Genomic DNA, 11,909 nt, shown 5'->3' with positions numbered 1-11,909 from the left:
TTGATCCACAAGTTCAAAGGACTAGCTGGAGATTCCTGTGGAAGAACAACATGTACTCCTCCCACCTATTGTACAGCCACATGATGGACACAATGGACAGCCTCTGCAATTACCTCTTTTCCCTCTTTAGGCTTTCCTGGACCTTGCAGATTAACCACTTAAAATAAAGAACCTAGCAATGTATCATTCAAGGTACCAAAGGAAAACAGTTTTTTCATCAAAACTGGTAACAACTCTGCATAAGGCATCACAGTTATCCCAAGATTTTAAAACCCAGCAATTCTAGAACAATTGGAAAAGGAAGAAAAGGCAAACACAGGCGCATGCAACTCACTGCATCAGGTGACAAAATTTCTCCAATTAAAATCCACTTACAAGTTCTCACTCGAGGGTAGTTGTGTGCCAGGAGGAAACGTTCAACCCAGTTTTCCATGTTCTGCAGGACCCAGCTGTGAGCGAGTTTGTTCCGAGGGGTTTGCACAGCCAGCCAGTCCAGGCATTGCGAGGGGTTGTACTCAATGACCTGAAGGAGAGGGGAAAAATCAAAAGGAATACATTGATATTCCTACTACGCACTGATTGTATTAGAAAGCCCTAAAATCACTTTCAACATTTCTTTTAAAAATCATTTAGGGCTATCAAAGCACCTGCAAGACTGAGCTGCTCTGCACACACAGAAAAACTTATTAAATTTCACTGGTTTGTGCTTCTGAACCTTGTTCACAGTTTTGAAAGTTCAGTCCAAGCTCAGGAAATTACTCTGCCTATTCCTTCTGCATATTATGAGATATTTAGAAGTTGAAATACTAAGCACTAAGATGGAATAACTTGGTCTTTATAAACAAGTATCTTTTAAAAATATGTAACAGAAAACATTAACACTGAATCGATATTGTTATACATTACATCAAAAGAATATAAATGGTATGCAAAGATGTTCATACAGCTTCATGCTGAGGGCAACTATTGCATTTTTTATTGAATATACAATTTCAAGGAATAAATTCATCCAGCCCTTTCCAAAGGCAATGACTGCTTGTGCAGCCAGCAAACCTTGAGAGAATAAGGAGAAAATGAAGCTTCCTCTGCTTTTCTGGCTCTGTGTAGCTGGAAATCTGTTGACATGAGGCCAATAAACGTAATTGTTCTTCTATTAGTTAGTTTAAAAGCTACTTTCTTTTTACCTCAAGGCCCAGATGCCCAAACAAGAAGAATTTTACCCTAAGGAACCAGAGGTAGGAACAGGGTTGCTGAAGCTGTTCCCAGTTCCCCTACTCCACCTGAAGAATATGAGCAGCTGACACGACCATAACTCTGCTTATAAAATTTTTATCTCATTTTAAAAATAAACACCTTAAGAACAATCTCCTCCCTTTATTTAGAAATGACAAATTTCTCTGTCAAGTTTCTTGGGTAATGGCTGGAGGGAATGTCCAAGAAAGAGACAATAATTCCTCAAGTGTCTGCAGAGCTCAATCACTTTTTAATGACTTCCAGAAGCTAGAGAGCCTGTGAAAGTAGATTCCACACCCCAAGTCTGTGCATTCACTGCTGGGTCTCACAGCCCTGCCTGCACAATTTATATCCCTGGACCTGTGTCACCAGCTGGGTGTCACTGTGCCCCTTGAGATATGCCATTTTAATTCCTTTTACCTGAGGTGCAGTAGTTACAGCTCATCCATCACTTGTGATCCTACAGCTGCTCCTGACCAGGAGGAAACCCTTTGGAACAGCAATCCATGTCCCATCCCACAGTGCTCCAGCCCCATTTTTTTAAAGGGAATTAAAGGGAATGAGCTGGTTCTTGGCAGTCTCCAGGCTGGCCATGCTGTTCTCAGCCAGGAATGAAGACAGTGAATTGTACTGGGAACTCAGAGAGCAGGGAGGTGAAGAGAAAGCTTTAATGGCTCATCTATGGCTCAGATGAAGGAATTAATCTCTGTGCCAACTTGGTTAAAAAATCTCTCTCATTTGGAAACACAAGCAAGGCTGGTCCTGCACACAGCAATTATCCAGCAAACTCAGTTTGGCACCATTTTATGCATTAAAAGTGTTAATGGACATTTTATGGAGATCCAAAAATGCCAAAAGAATATTCACGGAATCTGTACATGAAGGTCAAAAAAAACCACAACCAAATGATGGGTGTTGAAACATTTTACAGGCCTTGCAAAAGGATAACTGAGAAAACTATGTGGAATTTGTCTAGAAAAAGCATTCTAGGCCTTTATTATGAATCAATTAATTTCTCATTAAACTAAAATTTGAAGTGAAACTGAAGAGCCATTAACCCTACATTAAGTTACAACAGAACATTTTAATGTCTACTCAGATGAGGAATGTTAATTAAAAAATCATGGTCTGATGCAGGAAGGATGACAACAAAATGCAAAAGAGACATAAATAATCAACAAGAGGAAGACAATTTAGCTTATGTTTTGTTTTACATATTGTACCTCCCATATCCTCTGCAGAATGTAAGAAGCAAAGGGTGGCATTCCTGGAGGTCCACCAGCAAATTCCATGAGCATGGTGAGCAATTTGAAAAAAGGATTGGCTGCCTGTAATGCAGAAAAGGGGAAAATATCCAATTTAATCTATTTCATTTCATCCCCCTTTTTTTAAAGAATATGTTTTTAAAATCCCAATGACTGTTAAGATTTCTGTGAACTTCAGACATGAACATTTATAATACAATACTTTAATCCCTTACTATTTAATCTGTACTATTTAATCCACATATATCTATAAATTAAGCCACTGGTTACAGTCAGTGCAAAGCAACAGGATCATATGAGACAGGATCAGTCTAGGAGAAGTTAGAGGAAATATATATATGTATGTATGTATTTATTACAGGAAATATAGATATTATTCCAGAAAAAAGAACAAATCAAGATGAAGAATTGCTGAACAAATTGCTGAAGAATTCACAAATTTATCCTGGTTTATATCACTAGCTAAGAAAAGTTATTATTTTTATGTATTTATATAACATGGAATATGGATCCTGGGACGTTTACCCAAAAGCATCCCATTTTGAAGTTTTACACTGCCAAGACTCATGCAGCTTTTAACAATGTTTCAACGAAGTGGTTTACAACCATAATTATATATTTTGCATCTGGAATCCATTTAGAACTCTCAGTATTTCTGTTAATACCAGGGCAGGAATTTACTCTGAATGAGAAATGTGTTTGCCAGCAAAGAACTGCAAAATAGTGTCCCAAATCTTGAAGACTCTGATAATAAGTAATTATCTCCACTTATTCTTTCACACAATACTTTAATGTTGACAACTTTTTAAAAGAAATTCATATGGGTGGAGAATCTAGAAATGTTATTTGATTTGAATAAAACTTCCATCCTAAGTGGCACAGCAAATTTCTGTTTTTCTGCAAAACTTCACAAACAGTGCAGTTAGACTTCATTCAATGGCCCAGACTTCCATCTTCCATGCAAGATTTTTGATGAGCAAAGGATTATTTCTGTGACTTAAACCAGGCAAATATGACTACGGATTATTTACTAATCAGGTGGTGTGTTTACATACCTCAGGAGTCAGCTTTGCTATAGATGTGAACAGCATGGACACAATCTTGAAAAGAAAACACACAAAGCTCACTTAGATGTGTGTTTATTCAGTTAAAATAATAACCATTACCCCATAACACTTATGAGAGGAGATTTCAATATACAGCTACAGGTCCCTGCCACTCACGTGCTCTGCAAGGCGATTGTTGTAGCGGCACAAACTGAAAATGAGGTTGCAGGTTTGCCTGATGTTGATCCCATCACGGATATGTTGGAATAAAAAAGGGAAACCCTGCAACAAATAAGCAAATACAGTACACTGCCTACAGCTACACACTACAAAGGGTTTGGAGGCTATAGAAGTAATTTTTAACTTGATTACCTTTCCTCCTGTCAGTGCTGCCATGTCGTTTTGTGACAAGGTCAAATGCCTAAAATACAGAAGAAAATGATCATTTTACTTCAGACATCATGATGGTTAGGGAGACATTCAGGACTGAGTGTTAGTTCATATTCTTCAGTATCACAATATAAAAGAGACAATAAAGGTGTTGATGTAAAACTGAACAAAAAAAAAAAGAGCTGTACTTGACTGAGATAAAAAAAGAAAACTAAATGTGGGTAATTGAATGTGTTCAAGTATTTAACCCAAGTCTGTCATGTGGTCAACAAAGAGAGTCCCTTTTCAAGTTATTAAAAATATAATGGGCTCACATACAAGCTTATTAACGCTGTTAAAAAAGCCCACAATAAAACCCTCAAGACAAATCCATAAAATCTCTGACTCCTTTCTGAACTATAAATTCTAAAATGATCTTGTTTTTTCAGAAGTTCTTGCCTTTCCGAGCGAGACTGTTCCACCAGAAGAGCAATCAGGGCAATCATCTTTTCAAGAGCAGCAGGCCTGTATTTCTCTTCTGCTAAAGAAAGGATGTCTTCCTCTTCCTCTTCTTCCTCCCCTTCTTCCTCAGAAAGCACTTCCACCTGGGGCTAAGGAAAAAACAGAGAACTTCTGTGTGGACATTCTCTGCCTTCATATCAAAGGGCCTTTGCATTACCCTGTCCTTTGTTGCAAACAACTTCATAAACTTGCATGAACTAAGCCAGGTAAGCATCTAATTAACTGACTTTCACATTGAAACATTCACTTTGCACAAGCAAAATTGTATTTACAAATGCAAGAAGTAGGCTGGCTGAAGATACGGTCTATTTAACAAAAAAAGCAGGTACATTTAAGAACCTAAGTTGTACAACAAGAATAAGTAATCAACTGTTAATAGCATTATCATTAGTATCAAGTTAAGGGCAACTTTAATTGCTTTTACTCGGTGCCTATTTCTATACCAAACAATAATAGTCAATTCAACATATTTTTTAAAATATTATATTCACTTAAACATTGAAAAAAATTGTGGAAATGAAGCAATTTTAATGTAACAGCCGAAACATGATTCAAGACACACAGCAGTAACGATCACAGATGTAAAACAGGAAAGATTAGCTCCTGTTATATAAAATACTCAAACTTACATTCTCAGGCCCTTTGGTTCCCATGTAGAAATGGACCATTGTGGATATGGCTTGCAGAGAGAGCAAGAACTGGCTCTGAAAAACGCAGGGATGGGATTACTTGAAAACACATTTGTGCACAGACACCAGCAACTCCCCAAATCCAAGGCTATACTCACCTCCTCCTCTCCCATTTTAGCAAATTCATAGAGAAAGGCGAAGTACTCGGTGAGGTGCTTGCTGTGGGGTTTGACACCGTGCTCCATGATGGACAGCAGGGTCTTCACGAAGCGCGTGACGCACGAGCGGCTCCCGATGTCCTCCACGGGCCCGTCCATGTCATCAGAGCTGGCACCAACAACAACAGCCAGGGTGGGTGTTTCACACAGGACACAGAGCACAAAGTCATCCTGATCCAGTCCAAACAAAGGAATTCACCAAAATTCCTGCTCTATCCTGCTAAGATCTCTCACCCCTATCCACAGCCTGGATAACAACCAGCCCAGCCTAAGAGAGCATCAGGCACTTGAAATGCTGAAGAGTTCATCAAATTAGTGTTGTGAATCAAAATGCTGCTCAGGAAAAGAACTCTCAGAATAACAATATTGGGGATCTCCTACTTAAAATCATCCTCTTGATTTGCTTGTTGAATTTAATGGGAATGCAATTACAGCTATGGAACTAAGGCAAGGCACCCTCCTGAACACAAGAGCATCCTGGCAAAGCAGAGAACATCCACCTTCGGCCTCAGACACTCTAAACATTAACTTTGCATCATATATGGTCCTTTTACAGCTCTAAATTCCACTTCTAAAATGGAAAGTACAGATCTGCTTTTCACTAGATTCATGCAGCTAATTAATGAGAATTTCAGCCTCAGACATATGCTCAAGGTTGGACCTTGTCACTGAACAAAACCAAGTCACTGACACAAGGCTTCCAAAGCAAATTAAATTCTACTTTTTGCCATGAAAATTGTATCTTCATGAATTTTGATATGGCAGCATAGTTGTTACTAACTGCCATTTTCACTCTGGGGAAAATTTATTAACACAGTCAACAACTTTAACACAAGAGGTGAAAGAAAAACCACTTTTTTCTTCTCATCATGTATCAAAAAGAATTTAAGTGTTTCATAATTGGAGATAAAGTGACAGTTTTCTCGATAATAAGCAGAACAAAGGAGAATCCAAGAGGGCTCTTCCTCCTTTTTGACAAAACCCGTGATTCAGTTATAGGATTAACCTCTGATCTCCAAACTCTTTTATAGGATGTACAAATAAAAACTTCTACCTTTGTGCCTTCAGATCCAATTCACAGTAGGATTCTCAAGTCTGAGCAGTGAGAATTACACTTGCAGTGTCCAAATGACAGGAAAAAAAAAAGACCATGCTGAAAATCTACTCTAAAGGAGCAAATGTTTCAAACTATTTGACACTGCTCTTTGCTGTTTTTTAAATAAATCAGAGCAGTTTGGGCAGAATAACAAAGAACAATTAGCACTATTTCAGCTTTACATGACTGTTTTGAGTGACTCATCAATAAAAGCAGCTGCAGCAATGCATGGAATGAACAGAAGCTTGCAGGGGGTTTATTTTACCAGTCTTCCATTCCTGGCTGCAGATAAAGGTGTGCATGCACTGGCCTCAGCCTCTGGATCACATGGATACACAAGCGCTGGAACATCTGCAAAGAGAGAAGGGAATGAACTCCACACCTTCAGTCCTTCACAAAAAGGTCAGTATGTCACTCCTAAGCAAAGAATATTCTGTCTCCAAGTCTCACTGTCAGCTCTTCCCAGGTTCAAAGCTTGAAACACAAAGCTGAGATCGTATTTTAACAGAAGAGCCAAACCTAGTTTTTAAGAACAGATCTCACGGAGGAATCCTAAATCCAGCCTTTAATATTGGTGTGCACTGAAACATGACTCTACTTTTTTTCCCCTCTATCTCTATTTTCTGAAACATTTTTATTTTTTTGGCAAGATATTTTTCAATTTTGCTGCTGGCTCATAGGAATTCTTGTGAAAATTTGAAGGAAATTCCTTCCAGTAATTTTTATTTTGTAAAGTATTCATGAGGAGAAGACCTTGCCTAAGACCTTGCATAGAGTTTTCCCATGAAATATATTATTTTACTGATGTATTGCATACAAAAACTATGTATGGGTCTACATGGAAATGTCACTTTAATAACCAGAAATCCAACTGAAGAATTCAAGTGACAAAGAGTAACTATTATTCCTTAACAACTTGCAAAGAAAGTACACTTATGACCCTATTAATAGTTGGAATTTATGAATGTCCAAATGCTACCAATATAGGGGTATTTTTTAAATAACAAACTATTGTTTCATTAATTCAGAAAAACTCCATTTTTTAATGTAAAGTGTTCAAATTTATAGAGATCAAGAGGGAGTCATAGAAACCTTCATTTGCATCTACTGTGATTTAGTGTACAGCTATGCTGGGGTTGTTTCAAACAGTAACACTCCCATGGCCAAATATCTTCAGACAATTACAGGTATTCACTGAAACTGTCAGAATCACAGCCATCAGAATTGGCTGTTTCTGTTCACAGGTCAAGCAGTCACCTGACTTGGAAAGGAACTTTTTTCTTACCTGCCTCACAATCTGATTGGGACACTTTATTAGAATCTGCATTGGCCACCAATCATCATCAGCCATACGATCCAAAAACCACTGCAGAAGATACATACTGTGTTAGTTTTGTTCCATACTTGCTCTAGTCCAATCTTCTTTTTTGCATGATATTAAAGTCTGAAGAGAAATCAATGTTACTATTATTAAGGAATAGGCAAGTTTTAATCCAAGGGAAATCTAAAATATCTTCTGTGCATGAAGGAATAAAGAAATAAAAATCAATAGCGGTAAACAGCAATATAAATTTTTATCTAGTATCTTCTTATCCCTGTGCTCTGCATGCCATTAGAAAATTACCTGGAAGAACACACTTATCCTGCAAAGTGATGTCAATAGCATAAAAATTATGCTTACAAAAAAGCGTAACCTGAAGAATCTTGTAGAAGAGAGACAGGATTAAACAGAGCTTCCCAAGTTAGATCTCTTTTGCATTTTTAACATGTGGAAGCCTCATGGCCTCCAGAGAACCAAAAACTGTAAAACTAACAGAAAATGACTCATTCCAAGTCAGACTCAGCAAATAACACAGCTCAGTCTTCTGACTCCCAGAATTTTGTTTGAGTCAGAAGGAAAGACAGTTTAAAATAAAGAATCAACGTTCTTACTTTTATTTCAATTGTACTTGACTAATCTTTACTACATTAAATGCCTTCAACTCAAACATCTTAGAACTACATCCCATTGAGACAACTGTACACCCAAATACTGAATGTCACAAAATTTATCAACCTTGAATCAATTTATAAAAGCATCATGGATTTAATTCCTTTCTACTGAATAAAGTCTAAGGCAGGACAGTCTATGTTGGGCTCCTTGTACATTTAAATTATCACAGAAATACTCTCAAAACTTTCTTTAGTATCTCAAAATTGCTTTCAACAAGACCATAGCAAATTCTTTGTCTTCCCATGTCTCTTGTAAGTTAATTTATGCAAATCTTCATTACACAAATCACTATATAATAATTAATCAAATAAAGAGTTTTTGACACTGGCTCTCTCTTATTTCAGTGACAAAATTATTTTGGCCTGTGGTCTCAACGTAGGTTTCTGCAAATAAAAGTTAAGTCATTCCCCAGGATCTGCAGTAATCAGAGAGGACGAATTTCATCTCATAGAGCACAAATATACCAAATACAGCAGTTCATAGTCCAAAATATTCCAGGGATACGAACCTCCAGGAAAGTTAAACAATATATAGAAAGTTGGTTTGTACTTTGCTGAGTTCCTAAGTCACTTACTTCACAAGCTGCCTGACTGTTATTAAACTGTTTTGTTAACAGTTCAATCCACTGAAGCATTGTAGGCTGTGAAAAGAAATACAGGAAGAACTGTAACTTCAAATACCAAATCTTATGAATTATAAACAATAAACATTTTATGAATTAATAACACGTTGCACCTACAGATAAATACCAATCCATACATTTTAACATACACATTATATTCCATTGTGCAGTGCTCACTATAAATGAGGCAAATGATACTTTAAACATTAACTTAGCGTCACGTATAGTGATTTTACAGCTCAAACTCCCACTTTTGAAATGGAAAGTACAGATCTGCTTTTCACTAGATTCATGCAGCTAATTAATGAGAATTTACAAGTAAATCAAATACCTTTTCCTTTGAATGAATAAATGTCTCTAGTACAAAGGAAGTGCTTAACTGGAAAAAAAAATGGCACCATTAATTTAGAATGCATGAATTAAAATGTCAACAAGGAAATAGTTAAGATGAGATTCTTTGGAAATCCTTACCTTTGCTGTCATCAGAGAAACTGCTTTTGGGTCTGGTAGTGTACTTGGGATGCTACTACACAACTGCCACATAAACCTAGAGTCAGTAATTTTATTGTTAATTAAATTAATAATTATAATCTGCAAGAAGAAAAGAAGCACTAATATTACATTTTTAAAGAAAAACTTACCCGAAATATGTATGTTCAAAAATGTTCTTGTCTTGAAGGAACTGCATGTTATCATGCCATATCCACTGAAGAAAAAATGCTACCATCAGATACAAGAAAGCAGTTTATTTCACTACTTAAGCATGATTTTTAAAATATTTAAATGCATCCAAGACTAAAAACACAGAATTTTTCTGTATTAGAAACTCCCTCTAAAAGCACTTTCTTTAGTTTAAAGAACTGGCTCAAAGCTGTTTTATTCATGCTACAGTGAGTATTGGTTGTGCCTGCCACAAGACTGCAGACCAGAGCTGCAAACCTTCTCCTCTTTCTGTGGCCTCATTTTTACAACTTAATTATTCAGAGTTTTGGGCTAAAATTTTTAGAGAACAGCAAGTTGAAAAAGAATCACAGCTGAAGTCTAACCCAAAGCTTGATGAGCTCTGAGAACTTCTGATAAATTCCTAAAGAGTAAGATTTGAATCTCCATCATTAAAGCAGAACAGGATTTCATGCCATGTCCCCTGCTCATCTCTCTAAAGTGATGTTTTTGATCACATTAATTCGTAGTGATTTTCACAGCAAGATAGTGTAAACATTTAACTCTGATAAAAATCTATTAATATTTTTAAGACCAAGAAGCATAAAAGCATGATCTGATTTGCTGGCTAGGAATGAAGAGACATTTTCAATTAAGAACCTAAAATGTGGCAGATGCTGAAGCAACACTTCTGGCCAGAGGGAGCAGGGACATTAATTTTTCCAGGTGGCAAAAAGGGATTTATCCCATATACAGGACAGAATGAGAAAACATCTAGACATTCACATAAATATCTAAAACATTCACATAAAATGTAAATCATAATTCCTTTCCTATCCCATGACCATCTCCTAAGGAAGACAGTGAAATGAAAGAACTGCCACCTTAGTGATTTAAATTATTTTTGCTTTCCTATGTTTATTCAGATTTCTGATGTGTTTAGGGCCTCCTAGAGTGTTTTAAGACTGGTGTTAAAACAAATCAATTTGTACCTCCAGCAATTCTGATGAAACATCAAATTTGTAGTCTTTGCCATTTTCCTCCTCTGGCTCCATCCGTTTATAAAACAGCATGTAAGCACTGTGTGTCTTGGAGAAAAAAACATCTGTATAATTTTTGCTTTCAGAGAGAAATCATGAAAATCAGAAATACAATAATGCAACAAGGGTTAGGAAGAGAAAATACCTTTTCAAAGGAGAAGTCCATAAACTTATCAGTAACAGAATCATAAGTTTTTGTCTGTCAAGAAGAAAGCAAAATCATTAATTACAAGCTTTTTAATGCTTTAGTTTCTAACAGTTTGTGACAGTTCACTTGCACATTTATTTTATGTTATTTATGAGGGTTGCTGACAATTTAGTTCTTGCTCAAAGTAGTCTTGTTTTTTTTTTTTTCTTCTCTGGCCTCTTCTGAATTTTCAAAGCCACTATGCAATACTCTACCTCCATCCCAAGCAATTTCCTGGCTCATCCGTCTCACTGACACCTCTTCTTTAGAGGCATCTAAAGGTATTTTATCTATGTAGCAAACAAAGGAATTTTTTGGTTTTATTTCAGCATATTGTCGTTCCCAGACATGAGAAGTTGTCTTATGCCCAGGACTGATTTAATAAGATACTGTGTTATCTACAATGTGCTTTATATAATGTACACAGCTTTAAATAATGATCAATTCAGGCACAACCTGAGAACATTTGAGTATTGTTTGTATTAATAATGTGTAAAAATATTCCAACTGATGTCCCAGGCAACAATACAAGAATAGACAAAGATCAAAATGCCCATTTTTTCTGCAGAATACACCTAAGCTTGAAATAATGATTCCTTCATCAATGATCTGAGCTAAGCAGCCACCCCAAGCAAGAACTCCTAAATTAGCTCAGACTCACTTTTTTTATACCTGAATAAATGGTATGATAAAAACCAGATTTAGTAAAGAAATACCTCGTTTGGAGAGACACTTCACTAATTAACTTTGCTTCATTAGTAACACCTGTACTGTACTTCTGAGAGCTTCCTTTTAAAGCCTCATACAAAGACCTGGGTTGTAATAGATACTGGAACAGTTGAACATGACAAAAATTCAGGTCACAACTTACAGTCATTTCTCCACCAAAACATTCGGAAGCGAGCTGGGCAGAGTCGAAGGGTTTAACTTCAGCATCATTGAAAAGGTACCTGCAAAGCAGAGAGAGGCTTTGAAACAATTGCTGCTCATCTCTAGGGGCAAATAAAGCCTCATTAGCACCTCCAACGA

General features: G+C 36.7%; 1 protein-coding gene across 9 annotated transcripts in view; it reads right to left on the bottom strand.

The window, feature by feature from the left end:
- Nucleotides 1-11,909, bottom strand: part of USP34 (ubiquitin specific peptidase 34) — a 111,384-nt gene that overhangs the window by 13,569 nt on the left and 85,906 nt on the right. For 5 of the 9 annotated variants that reach the window (XM_077781981.1, XM_077781982.1, XM_021527496.2 and 2 more), the window contains exons 51-67: nt 11,752-11,830; nt 10,839-10,892; nt 10,646-10,741; nt 9,635-9,699; nt 9,465-9,540; nt 9,325-9,372; nt 8,946-9,011; nt 7,664-7,744; nt 6,644-6,729; nt 5,223-5,391; nt 5,065-5,139; nt 4,373-4,524; nt 3,917-3,965; nt 3,722-3,826; nt 3,554-3,598; nt 2,457-2,561; nt 376-523 (exon numbers count right to left, since the gene is read on the bottom strand). In XM_077781981.1, coding sequence (XP_077638107.1) covers nt 376-523; nt 2,457-2,561; nt 3,554-3,598; nt 3,722-3,826; nt 3,917-3,965; nt 4,373-4,524; nt 5,065-5,139; nt 5,223-5,391; nt 6,644-6,729; nt 7,664-7,744; nt 8,946-9,011; nt 9,325-9,372; nt 9,465-9,540; nt 9,635-9,699; nt 10,646-10,741; nt 10,839-10,892; nt 11,752-11,830 — 1,499 coding nt within the window. Of the gene's footprint in view, nt 1-375; nt 524-2,456; nt 2,562-3,553; nt 3,599-3,721; nt 3,827-3,916; nt 3,966-4,372; nt 4,525-5,064; nt 5,140-5,222; nt 5,392-6,643; nt 6,730-7,663; nt 7,745-8,879; nt 9,012-9,324; nt 9,373-9,464; nt 9,541-9,634; nt 9,700-10,645; nt 10,742-10,838; nt 10,893-11,751; nt 11,831-11,909 lie in introns of all 9 variants that reach the window. The other 4 variants (XM_077781979.1, XM_077781983.1, XM_021527492.3 and 1 more) reach the window with 1 other exon arrangement.

The sequence above is a fragment of the Lonchura striata genome, chromosome 3 (genome assembly GCF_046129695.1).
Source record: "Lonchura striata isolate bLonStr1 chromosome 3, bLonStr1.mat, whole genome shotgun sequence".
In the NCBI taxonomy this organism is placed as follows: Eukaryota; Metazoa; Chordata; class Aves; order Passeriformes; family Estrildidae; genus Lonchura; species Lonchura striata.
This window is presented reverse-complemented; position numbering and strand designations above follow the sequence as displayed.